Raw genomic sequence first — 20,703 nt, forward strand, 5'->3', positions numbered from 1 at the left:
TCTACTGGCTCTACAAATATTCACATTAAAGTTGACCTCTGATACTTTGGAACTGGTATTTATATATTCGACAATCCTAAACACTGATTTTTTAAAATCTTAAGCAATTCTCCATCTGCCTAATATTCAGATCATAGTACTACCAATTGTTAATTCACTGAGACCTGCTGTGGCAGACACAGCCAGGAAAGAAACAGAAGAAAGAGACAAAGCAAGAGTGTCCTGCAGACAGGGGTCTAGCTAGAATGCCACAAGCCTGGCTGGCAAGTGCCACTTCACCTGCTCTGATCCACTCCTGATCTTCCAAAGATCAGGCAAGTACAACCTACCTCTCCAAGACCTACGCAGCCATGGACATGTTTGCCAGCCTCATATGATTAGAAATCCATCCTACAAACATATACTAAAAACGCCCCTCCACGTAGCAGCTCCATGGCCGCGGACAAGAGTCTGAAGGAACAGGCTGTCTCCATCTCCCCCTGCAGCTGACCTGTCTGTTCACCGGTGTAGCCAGGTAGCTCTGCCTCTTAGATTAGACCCTGCCTTCCATATTCCATGTGTAAAATATGTCAACCAATATCAAGACCTATGAACTAAGACAGTTTGACTTTTACTGCGATTTCCTAATACACACAATTTCTGCCAAATAATTGAGGCAGGGCCTCTGAGTACATTCCTCCTACAGTGACCAGGGACACCCCATCTTCACTCCACACGCAGCAGCTGCTGGGGATGCTTTTCTCATCTTTCTCACCAGGCACATAAAGCAGAGCTATGCTGCCTCTTCATCTATCTTCCAGAGCTCCTATCTGAACAAAGGGAAGCAGAGAGGTGACACAGGGTTGACTAGAAAGCATTTAACTGTGGACTCTGTGACATTTGCAAAATTCTATAATGTGGGGCAAGTTACTCTCAGAACCGCTCAGAACCTTAGTTTCCTCATCTGTGAAATGGTGATTAGACTACCACCCTTAAAGGATTGATGTGCGAATTAAATTATATAATTTATTTATATAACAATGTTATATATGATTATATGTTAAACCATATAACTAAACTATAGACTTAATAGGACAACAGATCATTTTCAAAAGGTTAATCAGCATACAGTAGACATCCAATAGGGGTAAGAGTCAAAATGCTAAGGCATACCAGGGACTAATACTGCCAAACGCAAAAAGAAAGGGGTTTTGGCAGTTGTCGCTTCTCCCCCATCTCTGTGGCTGCACAGCAATTTATTCATCCAGAAAGTCAAGGAGTCCTAAGTATAGTAAAATCTTCCTGGTTTTGTCATCCCAATTAGGCCTTAATTGTATTATGAGTAAGCAAGACTTGACCTAACCTCTACCATCTGTAGTGTATTAGTAACTCTCAGAGTATTTTCCTAGCTGGGTATTCATCCTTCCCATTATGAGACATTCAAGGCACTCTGCACTCGGGCACCAACCTACTTCTCTAGCACAGTCAGCCCTCGGTACCTGCGGATATAGAACCCACAGATACAGAGGGCTGACCATGGGACTTGAGCATCTGCAGATTTCGGCATCCACGGCAGGTCCTGGAACCAATCCCCCGGAAATACTGAGGGAGGCCTGTTTCACCCTTGTGAAATACGTCTTGCTCTAGCTGTACTGGAGTTCCTACCAGCACCTCCCCAGCCTCCACCCAACATCTGCCTTTCCAGCCCCACACTTCTGCTCACGCAGTACTGCATGGCTGGAATACCCACCCTTCTCTTTCTCACCTCTCCAAATCCTACCCACTGGTCAAGTCCTGGCCTAAGAATCCTTTCCACTATGAAATCTCCCAAGCAACTCTGTGTGATTTCAGTTCCTGAGACTACCACAACCTTTATTACTGGTGCCAGTCTGGATAGATACTTTGTGACCTTCGAGTGATGACAGCTGTTGAAAGCTCTTTTGAGGGAATGTATTGAAAGGGCCTCGGCATTGCTGTTATTAATGCCATATAAATGCCTAATGTTATTATAAATGCTACGTGATTCCTATATAAATGAAAGCCATTACTATTAATATAAACATTTCACACTTCCCCTCCTTTGGTCTCATCACAGTAGCCAGGGTGGTCCTATTAAAATTAAATCAGATCATGTCACTCCTCTATTCAAAATCCTCCAACTCTCTTCCTATCTCTTAAAAGTTGTCCCTAGGGGGCTTCTCTGGTGGCACAGTGGTTGAGAGTCCGCCTGCCGATGCAGGGGACACGGGTTCGTGCCCCGGTCCGGGAGGATCCCACGTGCCGCTGGAGCGGCTGGACCCGTGAGCCATGGTCGCTGAGCCTGCACGTCCAGAGCCTGTGCTCCGCAACGGGAGAGGCCACCACTGTAACAGTGAGAGGCCCGCGTACCACAAAAAAAAAAAAAAAAAGTTGTCCCTAATCTGCCCCCACCCCATTACCTCTACGGCCCCATCTCATTTCAGGCACTCCACTCCCACCTGCCACACTGGCCTCCTTGCTGGTTCTTGAACACACCAGGCACACTCCCACTTCAGGACCTTTCCACCTGCTCTTCCCTCAAGAAATCAGTATGGCATCTTTGATACTAATCTCCAACTCGGGGCTGAGTCCAAACTACTCAAGCATTTCCATCATTTCCTCCCCTACTTCTATTCCTTTTTCTTTTCTGCCTCTTAAAACACCTTAAAATGTGGGTAGAGGACTCCCATCAGAACTTTTAAAAAGATAATATATTTTATGTGTTTCCTACACCTGGAAGAAGTTCCTTCAAATGTCATTAGTCTTCTGCAAAATAACTTTAGACCTAATGACCACATGACACAGTTTCACAGGACTTCCTCAGGGTGAATCAGAGAAGTTTAGTGGCAGAACTAGGATAGACAACTCTAGCTTAAAAACTGAGCACATGAAAACTGAGGTCATGAAAAGTGAACTATATATAAATAGCTAGCAGCAGTACCCATAACAAAACACACATTTTTTGGCTATATTCTATTTCAGTGCTCTTCTGTAAGGAATTATACTATAACCAAGGGCTAGCTAACCTCCCTACATCCTATTTAAAAGTCCAAGTTATTCTAGTGAGATGCCAGTTATTTAACTCTAAAAAGCCTGGTAACTGTTATAGCAGCAGCAACCAACTGATAATACAAAACATGTCCTCTCTCTCTCCAAATGAGAGAACTACTAAGTAAAGGGAAAGCTCATGTCCTTACTTCAGGAGAAGCCTAGAACCAGAAGAGAGTCTGCTAGGATGGAATTATTCAGGAGGAGAAGTCTGGAACTAGGAAGCAACACATCCTTTTAAGGAAACAGGCAAAGGAGTCCACAGTGAACGAATTGTAGATTCAGGCGCTGGGCAGAGATAGCTAGACCAAAGACCTCAGAACCTAACTCTGGAGCTAGACTCTGAGCTGCACCATGGCCCACCCCAAAGACTGCATAGACTCTAGTTTGGTGTCAGAAGCTACAGTAAAATGGGTTGTGTTACACAAAAGGAGGCTGACTTAGAGTTATATAACCAGTATGATGACATATCCTGAAGGGATATGAAAATAAATTCATTCATCTATTCACTATTTACTAGATTGCAGTTAAGAAAATGTGGAAGGCAATCAAGGATTGAATATTTACCAGCTGGGTAGTATGTGGCAAGTTTCTCAGCCCCACTATGAAATGGAATATACACAGCATCTGTCTCAGAGGGCTGTTTTAAAGATTAAGTATGGAGTACTTGGGGCAATGCCTAAGCATAAAAAATACTGTCTGGTATTTTGTTATTATTATTACTGGTTGGATGCCTATTATGGACCAGGAACTGATAAATACTGACACAACTATAAATAAGACAAGTGGTTTCTACCCTCAAATAGCTGAGAATCTAAGGTAACAATGGCTACATATGGTTTACTTAGGTTACATTACAACTAATCAGTCATTTACTGAATGATAATTCATTAAGGGGTGAGAACTTGGACTCTGGAGTCCAACCCATCTGGGTTAAAATCCTTTAATGACTTACTAGCTATGTGACCTTGGCAGAGCTAAGAGTGAATGCACCATGTCTCTCTGGAGCACGATGCCTGGCACACAGAAACAGGCTCAATGCATGTCTTCAGAATCCATTCAACTCAAACTTTCTAAGCCTCAGCCTCCTCATTTATAAAAGAGTGATAATAAAAGAACTTCAAAAGAGTGTTATGAAGAATTAGGCAATTCAACAAAGGACAGTATTTTCAACAAAAGGTACTGGAACAATTGGATATCTATATTAAAAAAAACACATACACAGGAAAAAGAATCTTCATCCAGACCTCATACCACATATAAAAATTATTACAAAACAGGCTATATACCTAACTATAAAACCTAAAACTGTAAAACTTCTAGAAGAAAATATAAGAGAAAATCTTCGTGACCTTGGGTTAGGCAGAGATTTCTTAGACACAGCACTGAAAGCACAACCCATAAAAGAAAAAAGAACTGGTAAATTAAACCTCATGAAAAATTTTAAATTTTGCTCTTCAAAAGAGATTAAGAAAATGAAAAGCAAGCCATGACTGAGAAAAACTACTTGCAAATCACACATCTGATAAAGGACATGTATCCACAATATACCGATATAAGGAACTCTCAAAACTCATTAAGAAAACAACTCAAGTTTTTGAAATGAGCAAAATATTTGAATAGCCATTTTACCAAAGAATACATACAGATGGCAAATAAGCACATGAAAAGATGCTCAACATCATTAATCATTAGGGAAATTAAAACCACAATGAGACACCACTACAGATCTATTAGAATGTCTAGAATTTGAAAAACAAAGACAAACTGATGATACCAAGGGCCAGGATGCGGAACAATTAGAACTCTCATACACGGCTGGGGGTTACACAAAATGGTACAGACACTTTCGAAAATAGTTTGGCAACTTCTAACAAAGTTAAATATACACTTACCATACGGCCCAGAAATTCCACTCCTAAGTATTTACCCAAGTGAAATGAAAACTTATGTTCATACACAACTTTTAAACAGATGTTTTAGCAGCTAACACAAAACACCTAAAAACTGATAACTAGGCAAATAACTTTCAGTTGATGAATGCATAAACAAACTGTGATGTATCCATAATGGAATACTACTCAGCAGTAAAATGGTACAAACTACTGATACATGCACACCACAGAATCTCAAATGCAACATGGAATCTCACATGCAGTATGTTAAGCAAAAGAAGTCAGACCAAGAGCTACATAACATTATGTATCATTATATGACATTCTGGACACCATATGGATAGAAAACAGATCTTTGTAAGGGGAGAGAGGCTCAATGCAAAGGGACATAGGGAGATTTTGGGGGGTAATACAATTATTTTATACCTTGAATATGGTGGTTACATAACTGTAATAGTTGGTTACATAACTGTATGCATTTGTCAAAACTTGCAGAACTGCACAGGAAAAGGGGGACATTTTACTGTATTTAAATCATATGTTAATTTTTTTTTTTTTTAATGGAAGGGGAAAAAAAGAATCACAGATAAAGATAAGCTCCAGAGATTCTACAAATTCTAGCCCGGGCAGTTATGCGGATGATGGTATCATTATCTGGAGAGGATACATTACTCGGGCCAAAGCCACGGGCCAGAGCCCAACCTCTGATGAAAGTACAGAAGCGTGTTCTGTCACCACCCTTCACTATTCGTTCCCCACTTGCTCTGTTGCTTTTTTGGGCTTGGGTGAACATGTACTAATTGGCCACTGGAAAAAGGCACTTAGGGGAGTTAGAGACAGCCAGGCTCTCCACAGAGCCCTACTGAAAAAAGAAAAAAAAAAAGCCTTCATAAATCACAGTATCAAATTTGAATGGAGCCTGAGAAGCTAGCAATGCAAACCTCCTGCTTCCTGGAATTGAATCATATCAGAGGGGGCTATTTAAACTTTCCTTAAAACAGCAAAGAAACCAGGCAGGGTGAAGGGGAGCTAGATGCATCTGAGTTTAATCAGAGAATCCTTTAAGAGTACAGTTTAATTAGTGATTTCCTTCAAAGTGCAATCAGCCAAGGATGGACTGACACCATGTCCAATCAAAGTGAAATCTATTAAGTAGCCAATTTAAGTTTGGTTTTCACATTTAAAAAAGAAGTAATATTCACAACCTATGAGTCTGCTTATTAACTAGTGGAAGATAAGTCAAAAAAACCAATAAAACCATAATTTTCATTTTAAAGAGAAAAAGTGAAAGAAAAAAAGGCAACATATACTTTCCTTTACAAATGCTGTAAAGCATGTTGTAGTGGAAAGAGTATTTGAAACAGAAGGTCACCTGGATTTTAATCCCAACTCTGCAAATAATTTGAACGCTGACTGGTGACTAAGTATACCACTTATTGTCCTTAATCTTATAATGAAACAGAGATTAAAGAGATACGGCATGTAGGGCTTCCCTGGTGGCGCAATGGTTGAGAGTCCGCCTGCCGATGCAGGGGACACGGGTTCGTGCCCCAGTCCGGGAAGATCCCACATGCCACAGAGTGGCTGGGCCTGTGAGCCATGGCCGCTGAGCCTGTGCGTCCGGAGCCTGTGCTCCGCAACGGGAGAGGCCACAACGGTGAGAGGCCTGCGTACCACAAAAAAAAAAAAAAAAGAAGAGATACGGCATGTAAAATTTATTACAATAAAATGTGAAAGCAATTAGGAATTATTAAAAATACTACAGAGGGGAAGAGTACCAATGACATCATTATCAACTAACCTTGCTAGCAAAACAGTACTGTTTAACCAGAACTATAATGCACTACTTAAACACAAAAAGAAATTCCTTAATTTCTTTTTGTGTTTAAACACAAAAAGAAATTTTGTGTTTAACTACTTAAACACAAAAAGAAAAGAAGAATTTTCAAGATGTTACGTATGTTAGGCTGACATACGTTGTAACATTCCAGCATACTCAGGCACTTCAAAGTTTTTTTTAAGTAGCCTGAAACGTGAAAAAAAAAACCAAAAACCTAATATTTCTTATAAGATACTATAAGAGATTTGAACTGCAGATATCTGAAAATGCAAAGAGCAGCTTTTACTTCATTTTGACTATCGAGTTCTCATTTAAAGGGGACAAAAAGAAAATCAAGGCATCTCTGAATCGGGTCTATAACATGTCATAATGATTCTTTAATCTAGATTTTTAGCAATGAAGGAAACTCAGGCCACATCCAAAGTCAAAACTGGTTCACCATGTTGATCCTTACAGCCTGGCCCTTCTTCACAGCTATTAATGAAAGAGACTGATATTTACTAAGCATAGATGTGAAGCGATGAATCAGGTACTTTACATTCACTGGATTATTTCATTCCAACAACTCTAAAGAGATAGGTATTTCTATCCCAAACACGTAAGAAAACTGAAGCTCAGAAAAGATAAACAACTCATTCAAAATCACACAGGTAGCAAGCATCAGAATTGTGACTCTGACCAAGATCTGAGACTCAGCTACTCATCTTCCTTCTATAATATGCAATCCTCAGGTATACTTACATACCCATCATCTCACCAACTCCTACCCCACAAATAAAAAATGATTTTTCCTCTAAAAGGCAAACAACAATAGTGGCAAATAAATGTCAGGGAAGGGGAAACAATGAATTACTAACCTATTAATAATATTAGTATGGAATATTAAATTCTCATATTGATTCATAAGAAAGGTAGAATAGGTACTATCATTTGTTTACATTTGAAGAAATAAAAGCTCAAGAGAAGTTATATACTTTCTTGCAAATTAAAAAAAAAGATACTACCATATTCTAGAAAAGAGCTTTATAGTTTCCAAAGTGTTCTTTTACCAATCCATACAGCAATATACAGCAATCCGATCAAGCAAATATTTATTAAGCAACGACCAGGATTCACTCTAGGAGCTTGGGAAACGTGAGTGAAGAATACAGGCAGAGATCCATACCTTCACAGAACTTACATTATAGCAGGGGAGATAGAAAATAGGTAATATATATAAATATAAATAGAAAAGTAGAATAAGAGGGTTTGGGAGTATCAGAAGAGGGAGAGCAGGCTGCAATTTTAAATAAGGTGGTCGGGACAGACCTCCTTGAATAGGTAACATTTGAGCAAAAATTTATAGGCATAAAGGAATTAGCCACGCAAAGTATCTGGCAGTATAATGTTCCAGGTAGAGGAAATATCCTGTCCAAGCACCTAAAGAGCGAGCATGCCCTGTATTCTAAAGAAACAGCAAGGAGGTCTGTGTAGATGAAGTGAGGTGAGGGAGAAGAGAAGCAAGAGTTGAACTTGGAGGACAAGAAGGGGATAGATCTTGTAGGGCCTTGTCAGGACTTTGGGACCTGGAAAGACATGGGGGAAGGGGAGTAAAAAGAAGAGTGACATGTTCTGACTTACCTTTTACAAGGAATATACTGTCAACTCTTGAGAACTGACTAGGGGTGGGGGATGAGTTAAACCAGTGATACAAGTACAGAAGACTAGGCAGTAATCTAGGCAAAAGATGTTGGTAGCTTAGATGATGGAAGTTATGCAGATGGTGAAAAGTGACATTCTGAAGGCAGAACCAACAGAATTTGCTAACAAACTGGATACTGGGTATAAGACGAAGAGTCAAGGATGACTCCAAGGCTTTTGAACTGAGAGGCTAGAAGGATGGAGGCTCCATCAGCTGAGATGCAGAGGCTGTGGAGGTGGAAGAGACTTTGGAGAAAATAAAGGAGTTCAGTTTTTGACATGTCAGCCAGAGATGTCAAGCGGGCTACTACATATAAAAGTCTGAGTTCAGGACAGAGGTCTCTAAAATTTGAGAATTTTAAAGCATAAAAATAGTGTTTAAAAGCATGAAATTCAAAATTCTCAAACTGAAAAAGATCTTTCATGCAAGTCACCCTCATCACTGTTGAAGATAAAGTCTAAAGAAATGCAGTGAGATGTCCAAGGTTAGACACATATAAAGCAACTCTAACAGAGCTGGTATTCTTTAGCCTGGAATTTTCTTGAGAACACTGCATTGACATCTAGCACAATAAATAAAGGATTATTCTCTGAAGGCTAAATAAAAGGGGTTCAACTTCTAGAAAAGACTCCCCAAAAACTGTGGATAAAATATGGAACCACTGTCTCCCTTTTCTTAAAAAGCATTATTGAAAGACGTGAAATGTATAGTTTAAAGACAGCCTCTTCAATAAGTGGTGCTGGGAAAACTGGACAGCTACATGTAAAAGAATGAAATTAGAACACTCCCTAACACCATACACAAAAATAAACTCAAAATGGATTAAAGACCTAAATGTAAGACTAGACACTATAAAACTCTTAGAGGAAAACACAGGAAAAACACTCTTTGACATAAACCACAGCAAGACCTTTTTTGACCCACCTCCTAGAGTAATGAAAATAAAAACAAAAATAAACAAATGGAACCTAATGAAACTTCAAAGCTTTTGCACAGCAAAGGAAACCATAAACAAGATGAAAAGACAACCCTCAGAGTGGGAGAAAATATTTGCAAATGAAACAACAGACAAAGGATTAATCTCCAAAATATACAAACAGCTCATGCAGCTCAATATCAAGAAAACAAACAAGCCAATCAAAATAATGGGTGGAAGCCCTAATAGACATTTCACCGAAGAAGACATACAGATGGCCAAGAGGCACATGAAAAGATGTTCAACATCACTAATTATTAGAGAAATGCAAATCAAAACTACAATGAGGTATCACCTCACACCAGTCAGAATGGCCATCATCAAAAAATCTACAAACAATAAATGCTGGAGAGGGTGTGGAGAAAAGGGAACCCTCCTGCATTGTTGGTGGGAATGTAAATTGACATAGCCACTATGGAGACCAGTATGGAGATTCCTTAAAAAGCTAAAAATAGAACTGCTATGTAACCCAGCAATCCCACTACTAGGCATATACCCTGAGAAAACCATAATTCAAAAGGACACACGTACCCCAATGTTCACTGCAGCACTATTTACAATAGCCAGTTCATGGAAACAACCTAAATGTCCAATGACAGATGAATGGATAAAACAACCTAAATGTCCAATGACAGATGAATGGATAAAGAAGATGTGGTACATATATACAATGGAATATTACTCAGCCATAAAAAGGAACGAAACTGGGTCATTTGTAGAGATGTGGATGGTCCTAGAGTCTGTCATACAGAGTGAAGTAAGTCAGAAAGAGAAAAACAAATATTGTATATTAACGCATATATGCAGAATCTAGAAAAATGGTACAGATGAACCTATTTTCAGGGCAGGAATAGAGACGTAGAGAAGGGACATGTGGACACAATGGGGTGGGGGTGGGGGGGAAGGAAGGGTGGGACAAACTGGGAGATTAGGATTGACATATAAACACTACCGTAGGTAAAACAGATAGCTAGTGGGAACATGCTATAAAGCACAGGAAGCTCAGCTTGGTGCTCTGTGACGACCTAGATGGGGTGGGGTGGGAGGGAGGGGATATACGTATACATATAGCTGATTCATTTCACTGTACAGCAGAAACTAACACAACATTGTAAAGCAATTATACTCCAATAAAAATTTTTTTTAGTAAAAAAAAATATATATAGTACATTGCAGGCACTCCATAAATGTTTGTCTAATAATAAATGAACAAATTTTCTGTGAAACAGTCTAAGCTTACTGTGACTATTTGAAATCCAAATCCACTCATCAAAGTGGTTACAGTTAAATATTTTTACTTACCTGATATTTAAGCCAATGAAGTTTGTCCATGTGAAAATGTAATCTCCACCAAAGACCATTCCGATATAAGTTATTAATATATTCTAAAAAGAAAAATGGCAATATACTGTTTCATAGGTTTAACTGAACTTTTTCAATATTCATATAAACTCATCCATACAAAGACCCAAACATATATCCTTAAAATACGAAAACAAATAAACAGAAAATAACAAAAACCCAACAACCCTAAAATGAGTGTAGTATGAGCATGAACATTAACTAATTAAAAAACAATGACATCAGTCTCTTCCCAGTCTCTCTCTGAAAGCTAAATGCTTTCACCGATACTGAAGAATACTAAAAAGATTATCAAACTTTCCCTGCCCTGTGGCACGCGCTGACATTATCAATCTAGATAGAAAAGCACTGCTATTACTAGGGGCAGAAAACACCAAGGCACGTTTAGCAATCTCAGAGAAGAGTGCTTTTTTCCTCCCGTAGAGGTAGCAGTTGACTTGCCAGGGGAGAGTGAAGAAGGAAAATCTGCTTACATGCAAGCATCTTTCCCTCTTTCTTGAAAAGGAAAAAAGGGATGGTGGGGAATTTACCAACTCAAAGACTGTTTCTAGAGCAATCTTCCTTGGCACCTTAAAAAACCACAGGGGAAGTCATCTCAAAGTAGCGTACCTAAAATCACCTCTCCCAGCTCCCTTAAACTCCCAGATGTAAACATCTTCTGCTTATCTCACTCCCTTTTTGGCTTGTGAGATCTTAGTTCTTAGACCAGGGATAGAACTGGGCCCCGGGCAGTGAAAGCGTCTGGCTCCCTTTTAATTATCTTCAGACCGTAAAGGTGATATAAAGTTTTCCAGGGCTTCCCTGGTGGCGCAGTGGTTGAGAGTCCGCCTGCTGATGCAGGGGACACGGGTTCGTGCCCCGGTCTGGGAAGATCCCACATACCGTGGAGCGGCTGGGCCCGTGAGCCATGGCTGCTGAGCCTGCGCGTCCGGAGCCTGTGCTCCAAACGGGAGAGGCCACAACAGTAAGAGGCCGCGTACCACAAAAAAAAAAAAAAAAAAAAAAAGTTTTCCAAAGTTTCATCTCTTATTCAGTTCTTCCCTAACCTCTCTTCTTTCACATTAAGTCACTGCCTCCCTCTGTGCTATTACAACTGCCAGAAACGGTAAATGTCACAAATATTTTTAGTACCTGGGCTCTCTCCGATTAGACCTGTGAAGCAGAAAGTATAGTGCCACAGTGTTTTTAAGAAGCCAAAAACAAACTTCAAAATTATTTTTTTAATAGAGTACGCTTTGAGAGAGCATTCAAAATTATGTCAGCCTCTTCTAGGTCTAAGGATGGAGACAGAAAGTTATTTTAGAGCAGATTTTCTTATTATTTGAGAGGAAAAAAATAAAATTAAATACCATGTAACAGGAAACAAGGTTGGTAGGCAACTTGGGAAAATGTGTAACAGGACCTCTTGGAATACAGAGATCCAGGGAAAAGAGAGATTAATTTGCATAAACTGCCCAAGAAACTTCAGAAAGGGAAAGGACAGAGAACTCAACGCTTGTTGCTCAAAATCAGTCAGAAGTTAGAAAAACTTTTTTTTTTTAATATTTATTTATTTATTTGGCTGCGCCAGGTCTTAGTTTTGGCATGCGGTATCTTTAGTTGTGGCATATGGGATCTAGTTCCCTGACCAGGGATCGAACCCGGGCCCCCTGCATTGGGAGTGCGGAGTCTTAGCCACTGGACCATCAGGGAAGCCCCAGAAGTTAGAAAAACTTAAAGTATATATTAGCGTATCCTAACCAAGGTTTTCTATCAGAAAAGACACTCATGTTCCCAAAGTAGAACTTACCAGGAAGCACAGAAGAGTCTGCGCTGGTAGCTCAAAACTAAGACCGCAATCTCAGCCTTTAGCATACCGGAGACTCAGCTGGAAACCCTGATGATTTCCACGTCCTACTTTAGAGATTCTGATTCAATACATCTGAGGTGAGCCTAGGAATTTCCGTGTTTAACTAGCTCTCCTAAGTAATTTTCCCACCACACTCAGGAGAAACAAGGAATGCTGACCCAAGGGTTTATGGGGTTAGGATCCTCAAGCACAGAAGGAAGCTTGAAGCCTGCTGTAACAGTAACTGAGCTACAAGGGTTGTAACTGGGAGGCTAATGAAAGAAGCGCCACTGTGGCCTGAAACACTCCAAACCAGCAAGGACATCAGGGTACTCCCATCTGTCTGAAGGTGTAAGACATCCTTTAATAGCAGAACCACATGGCCGTGAGAAGCAACAGCAATTATAAACCACAGCTGACCCTTGAACAAAGCAGGGGTTAGGGGTGAGTGGAAAATCCGACTGTAACTTATGGATGGCCCTCCTTACCTGTGATTCAGCATCTGTGGATTCAACAACCACAGATGGTGTAGTACTGTAATATTTACTACTGAAAAAAATCCGAGTATTAAGTGGACCAGAGCAGTTTAAACCTGCATTGTTTAAGGGTCAACTATAATCAGATAATCCATTTTTTCCCCTCCCTCTAGAGTTTGGAAGTAAAACTGCTCCCTTTGGACTAAGTTCATACAGTTCTGTGGGAAGGAAGAAATATCAAAAGAAAAGTACTGGACTTTATGTTAATGAGAGCATGACTGTATTTGTACCCCATGCTAATAATGATAAAAGAACGTACACTAAGAAATTCTAAGCAAATAGGTTTAGTTATCTGCTAAATAACTTTCCCTCACCATCCTTCTTGGTTAAAAACATGGCACCAACTGTTCTGTCTCTCATGTTCTTACTGTTTTTATTCTGAAAAGGCAAGTCATCTACTTTGCTCTTGAAGCACTCACTTTACAAAAACCGAAACAGGGCTGAGAGCTAATTTGGGGGCTGAAACTGTCTCAGCCAGGCCAGGCCTTTGAATGCCTATCTCTAGCTTTCACGGGAAGTCACACAACTACTTGTTATAGTTTAATTTAGAATTCTATTCACACCAAACACTCCAAATCCATGATTTGAAGACACAGACCTTCTGAAGTTTTAACCCAAATCTAGTTTCTAAAATGAGGTCAGGCAGACACAACTCCACTGGGGGTGTAAAGGGAAACATAGCAGAACAGTACAAACTTTGCCTCTGCAACCCCTTCCCTCGCTATTGACAAATGGGGCACCAGAAAGTAAGTTCCAAGGGCAACTGCACTCTTTCCTCCAAATGATCCAGGACCTACCTCTATCTTGCTTTTCTTAGAAAGCAAGCCTACCTCATTAATTCTTTTGGAATTCAGGGATGCTGTGGCCTCTTCGATCTTAAAGCACCAGAATCACAAAGTCAGATGAAAGAGGCCTCAGGCTTCAAGTCACTAACTGCAGCTCAATATTCAAGTCAGCTTGGCTCTCCTGGCTGAAGACAAATGAGCCTCCCTCAAATAAAATGGATCAGGAGGAAATGACATCACTGGAAATGTCAGACACAGCTTTTAAAAGTGGGCCATTTAAGGTTTGGCTCACGCTTAGGAAAACTCCCTGGATTAGCTTTTGGCAGGCATCCTTTTCCTACAGAACAGCCAGAACTCAGCGAGGCAGAGAACAATTCTCATTGGGAGTTAAAGGGACAAACCTATCAGAACCAAGCTAGTCATCTGCTCTGTGAGAAACAGGGCTGACTCTCCTTCCTCTGCTCTGAGATGACACATTCTCCTTTTCCCATACTCCTCAGACCTAAGTTGCCTGGAAGTAGAGATGATGCTTTCCCTGAGTTCTTAAGGATTGTTCTAGAAACCACCCCACAAGTCGTCAAACTACCAAGGCAACACATGAGGAAATAAGAATGATGGGGCTTAAGGCCACAGCCAGACTTATTTTAGAGGAACACTTTTCAAATAAAGAAGGCACCCAAAAGAGAACAGTATTTTTTCAACTCACCTTAATACAGCCAACTATTGTAGTTGTAAGAGCAGAATTATACTGAGTGCAGAGTACTGTGGCATACATCAAGATAAATCTGGAAAAAAGAAGGAAAAGGTATCTTATAAGTAAGATTCAACTGCTGATTTTATAATAACCTGTAGCCAAGAGAAACAGTGTTGGCCATGCCAGTACATTCTACTAGTCACTGACTGACTGTGAGCTTTCCCTACTTCACTGCTGCTTATACTGCAGCTTCAGATTTTTTTTAAATTTCATTAAAGAGAAACACACGTACATTTAACGATCAGGTGCTTTTCCCAGCTACCGCACCAAAACCTTGAAACCACCATTCACAATCATGAGTACTCTTTTTAGATCATAGTCTTAATTCACCTAACCCAGATAGAAAGCTCAGGACTCACAGGCCCTGGCTCAGGTGTGCATGTCACCGTGAGGCCAATATGATTCCAGACCAGGGTGAAGGCAAGAGAGATTCTTAAGGATGGAAGAAAAGCAAATGAGAACTACTTTAAGAGGGGATATAGTTCACTTAACAACAAAGTGGCAGCAGTCAGCAGCCCCAGATATTACAATGAGGCTTCGAAGCCTGACTCAGTACCAAGGTATCACGTCAACTTTATTTTGAAGCATCCAATCACTATGTACCTAGCCTGTGCCAGATCTGGTCACAAATATGGAGCGAAATGACTGGTTGAGGGAAAAAAGCATTAGGGATATTTGGAGATGAAGAGAAGAGGCAGATAACAGCACATTTGCAGATACCCTCTTGCCTTCTACAACCTGGCAGGGAGAAGTCAGCCCTAAATTCAAAGGCTGCCACTGCTACCTACTAATTCTGCAAACTTAGACAATTTACTTGAATTCCGGGCCTGCTTTCTCATAGGTAAGGGACAACAATATCTGTCAAATGGTCAATGTAGAAATAAAATTAAATAATGCATGTTGAAATATAATGGTGCTTATCACATATTAGCTTATTGGGTAAATATTAGCTTTTTTCCTTCATCCTTCTAAGCATGACTTTGAGATCAGTTTGGTAGCCCTGAGGGCACATTCCCAAGGGTGGTGAAACCACTTGAATCTGGAGGTTTATCCTAAGCTGATATACTCAAGAGACAGAACAGGATACTAAGGAATGAGGCAAAAAGACGCTAGAACAAATCTGCCTCGAAAAACTATCTGTTAACAAGGCAGCAAAGGCTTACCCCATCACACAAGAGAGGGTGAACTGCAGAAGAAAGAGGGTGTCGGCCCAGCCTTCAAAATCCATTGCCTGTAATACACAAGAAAGCCCCGGACTTTAGAGCAGGCTCTCAACATCAGCCGTTCCACTCATTAACCCAACTCCTGTGCGCTTGCTCCCGCCACACTCTGACACACACATACATTTCCCTGCATCGCTCCAAGCATAGAGAGTGATGTTCAAGAATGTCATATACATGGAGCTGAATCAACAAGCAGTTTTGTAAGGTTTTCTCCTTTCCAAAATATGTAAGGTGAGGGAGATTTTGTACTTCTCCCTGTTGGTACAAGGAAACTCATATCTGCTTAAAGGCACAAGCCATGTCCTACTAATCTCAGCAGTTTTCCCAGATGGCTGGTATTAAATAAAGGCTTTCTCAAACCCTAAAATGTATTTCTTCCCTGTAACGTGCAAAAGCTCAAGTACAGCCTTAGTTACACAAATTCAGCTGAGGTCTGTCCAGGAAGAATTCCTATTTTAAAACAGTTGATTTTGTAAAAGCAAGATTTCTGTTGTTCTGTTTGTTTTGAAGCCAAAAGCAAAGGAATGAATAGAAATGACAGGTGCATTGATCATCTCATTTCTCATCCAATAGGGAGGGTTTGTCTCTCAAGTACATAATTTCTCTTGCAATATGAGTTTGTCAGGCAAATATGAGAAACGCTCCACTTTTTCTCTCTCTGCCAACCTGTCCAGCTTCAACTCTTACCACTTCAACATAAATCTCACAGCTCCAGGGCTCCAGCAATACCAGGCTGCTTGTGGTTTATAAAACATAACCTGCAGTTTCAAACTCACATGCCTTCGCCTGGAATACCCTTCCCCTCTACATTCATCTGACTCCTGCTCACCCATCAAACTAGAAGCCAAGCAGCTCCTTCGTGGGGCTTTCCCGGATCAAGAACACCTTCCTTTGTGCCTCATCAGTACTTCTCTTTAGTGCTCTTATCTCTCTGAACTGCAAATCTTTCTACACCACATCTACAGACTGTGAGCTCCCTGGTGGGAGGAACCACATCAAATTAACTGAATCACATTCCGAACACAGCATTTGACAGACAGTAGACATTCAATTTGTTTATGGTTCTTTGTTGAGGCGTAACATATAAAAAATAAAATTCACCAATTTTAAGTATGTAATTCAATGAGTCTTGAAAAATATATAGTAATGAAACCACCATTACAGTCATGATAAAGAAATTTCGGCCTAAAACCATGAAACCTAGAAGAGAACACAGGGAAAAGCTCCTTACCACTGGTCTTGACAATAATTTTTTGGCTATGACACCAAAAGCACAAACAACAAAAGCAAAGATAAGAGGGACTACATCAAACTAAAAGGTTTCTGCACAGCACAGCAAAAGAAACCATCAACAAAATGAGAAGGCAACCTACAGAATGGGAAAAAATATTTGTAAACCATATATCTGATAAGAGGTGAATAGCCAAAGTATATAAGGAACTCATATAACTCAACAGCAAAAAAAAAAACAAAAAACCAAACAACCCAATTAAAAAATGGGCAAAAGAAGTGAGTAGACATTTCCCCCAAAAGGAGGCACAAATGGACAACAGGTACATGAAAAGGTGCTCAACATCACTAATCAAAAGAAAGACGCAAATCAAAACCACAGTAAGCACAGCACACCTGTTAGAATAGCTGTCATCAAAAAGACAAGAGATAACAAGTGCTGGAGAGGGTGTGGAGGAAAGAGAGCACTTGTGCACTGCGGGTGGGAATGTAAATTTGTACAGCCAAGATGGAAAACACACACACACAGACACACACACAATGGAGCATTATTTAGCCATGAGAAAGGAAATCCTGCTTTTTGCAACAACATAAATGGACCTTGAGGGCATTATGCAAAGTGAGCTAAATCAGACAGAGAAAGACAGACGTGGTCTGATATCACTTACATGTAAAATCTAAAAAAGCCAAATTCACAGAAACAGAGGGTAAATGGTGGTTGCCTGGGCTGGGCCGTGGGGGAAATGGTGAGAGGTTGGTTTTACAACTTATAAGATGCGTAAATTCTAGGGATCTAACGTATAAGCATGGTATTATAGTTAACAACACTATATTATATACTTGAAAATTACTAAGAGAGTAGATCTTAAGTGTTCTCACCACAAAAAAAAAAAAGGCAGTTATGTGAGGTGATGGCAGGGTTAACTAATGCTACTGTGGTAATCATTTCCTAATACATAACTGTAACAAAGCAACCACTGTACAACTTAAACTTACACAATATTAAATGTCCATTGTATCTCAGTAAAGCTGGAAAGAAAGAAATATTTACCACCCTAGAAAGTTCCCTCCTGCCCCTTTACAGTCAATCCCCTCTCCCATTTACAGCCCCTGGGAACCTCTGATCTACTTTCTTACTAGAGTTTTACCATTCAGTAATTTCATATAAACGAGAGATTGTACAGTATGTACTCTTTTATATCTGGCTTCTTTCACTTGACATAATGTGGATGGCTTGGTTCTTTCAGTAAATGCATCTTTAATTTTATAATGAACTGTCCAACTGTTTTCCAAAGTAGCTATAACATTTTGTATTCCCACCGGAACTGTTATGAGAGTTCCCTCTGCTCTACATTCATACATACATTTGGAATTGTTTCAGACCATCCAAGTGATTGAATAAATGGTAGCTCATTATAATTTTAATTTTTTTTAGGTCATGAATCAATTTATTGATCACAAATAACATTCAAAAATAAAATAGAACAAAACAGAAAACAGGGCGTATTCCGTGTAACAAGAAATATTTTTTTCATGAAATTTTGCCTCATTTATGTGTGCATGGGAGTGTATACTGAATCACAATATAATTATTATTTCTAACTGTATGTAGAGGTCAAACATTTTAAGAAATACTGGTCTAGGGGATCAAATGTTATTTTTAGGGTTAAATGTTTAAAATATTTATACACTGACATGAAAATTGTAGTTTATACCTGGTCGAAGCATGGCAAGACTCACACAGATAAACCGGAGTAAAAAGTATTACAGACCTAATACTTTTTTTTTTTTTTTGGCTGCGTCGGGTCTTAGTTGCGACACATGGGATCTTTGTTGAGGCATGCGGGCTTCCCTCTAGTTGCGGCGTGCAGGTTTTTCTCTCTAGTTGTGGCGCTCGGGCTCCAGAGCGCGTGGGCTCTGTAGTTTGCGGCACGCAGGCTTAGTTGCCCTGCGGCATGTGGGATCTTAGTTCCCTGACCAGCGATGGAACCCAAGTCCCCTGCGTTGGATGGCAGATTCTTTACCACGGGACCACCAGGGAAGTCCCCAGACCTAATACTCTTGAAGAAATAGAATACATTCTATTTCACACACAGACACCAACATCTTTTGTCTTGAAACTTGTAGCACTTTCCTCTCTTATAAGTTCCGTTTCTTCTTCTTTTTTAAAACCTTCACAAACTGATTACTGGCTTTGAAGTCAGACCTGCACCCAGATCCCAAATCCACCATTCCCTACGTGTATCGCTGTAATTTTAATTTGCATTTCCCTAATCACTAAAGAGGTTAAGCATCTTTTAATGTGCTTTTGTGCCATCAGTACTGTTTCTTTAGTGAAGTGTCTGTGCAAACCTTTTCCAAATTTTATTCAAGTTATTTGTCTTCTTACTACTGAGTTTTAAATTAACAGTTTAAAAAAATATATTCTAGATACAAGTCTTTAATCATATATATTGGGTTGGCCAAAAAGGTTCCTTCGGTTTTTAAGTAAAAATAAAAGACACATTTTTTCATTTTCACCAAGAACTTTACTTAACAACGTATTCACCCTTTTGTTCCACTACCTTCTGCCATTTTTCAGGCAACTTCATAATTCCATCTTCCCAAACATTTCATCTTTTTGAGCTAAGAACTGTTCCAGGTGCCTTTTACAGTTTTCCAGGGAATTGAAATTTTTTCCGTTGAGAGAATTTTCTAAAGACTGAAATAAATGGAAATCCAAAGGTGCAATGTCTGGTGAATACAGCGGATGAACCAGAACTTCCCAGCCAAGCCTTAACAGTTTTTGCCTGGTCCTCAGAGAAACATGCGGCCTTGCGTGATCCTGATGGAAGATTATGCGTTTTCTGTTGACTAATTCCAGACGCTTTCATCGAGTGCTGCTTTCAGTTGGTCTAACTGAGAGCAGTACTTGCTGGAATTAACTGACTGGTTTTCTGGAAGGAGTTCATAATAGAGGACTCCCTTCCAATCCCACCATATGCACATCACCACCTTCTTTGGATGAAGACTGGCCTTTGGTGTGGTTGGTGGTGATTCACTTCACTTGCCCCACGATCCCTTCCATTCCACATTATTGAACAGTATACACTTTTCATTGCCCGTCACAATTTGTTTTAAAAACGAAACGTTTTTGTTACGTTTAAGTAGAGAATCGCATGTGGAAATACGGTCCAGAAGGTTTTTTACCACTCTAACTTATGTGGAATCCAAACATTAAAGTGATTAACATAACCAAGCTGATGCAAATGATTTTCAACACTTGACTTGGATGTTTTGAGTATGTTGGCTATCTCCCACGTGGTATAACGTTGACTGTTCTCAATTAATGCCTCGATTGATCACTATCAACTTCAACTGGTCAACCTGAACGTGGAGCATCTTCCAGCAAGAAAGCTCCAGCACTAAACTTCGCAAACCACGTTTGAAACATCCGATTAGTCACAGCACCTTCTCCAAACACTGTACAAATCTTTTTGTGTGTTGCAGTTGCGTTTTTACCATTCTTGAAATAATAAAGCATAATGTGCCAAAAATGTTGCTTTCTT

At 39.9% G+C, this 20,703-nt stretch overlaps 1 protein-coding gene across 1 annotated transcript in view; it reads right to left on the reverse strand.

Moving 5' to 3' along the window:
- The window catches only part of SLC35D1 (solute carrier family 35 member D1), a 54,099-nt gene that overhangs the window by 8,185 nt on the left and 25,211 nt on the right, over positions 1 to 20,703 (reverse strand). Inside the window, exons 9-11 of the mRNA XM_079913419.1 lie at positions 15,866 to 15,933; positions 14,655 to 14,733; positions 10,740 to 10,822 (exon numbers count right to left, since the gene is read on the reverse strand). Coding sequence (XP_079769545.1) covers positions 10,740 to 10,822; positions 14,655 to 14,733; positions 15,866 to 15,933 — 230 coding nt within the window. The remainder of the gene's footprint in view (positions 1 to 10,739; positions 10,823 to 14,654; positions 14,734 to 15,865; positions 15,934 to 20,703) is intronic.

This window comes from Stenella coeruleoalba (assembly GCF_951394435.1).
Source record: "Stenella coeruleoalba genome assembly, chromosome: 1".
Lineage (NCBI taxonomy): Eukaryota > Metazoa > Chordata > Mammalia > Artiodactyla > Delphinidae > Stenella > Stenella coeruleoalba.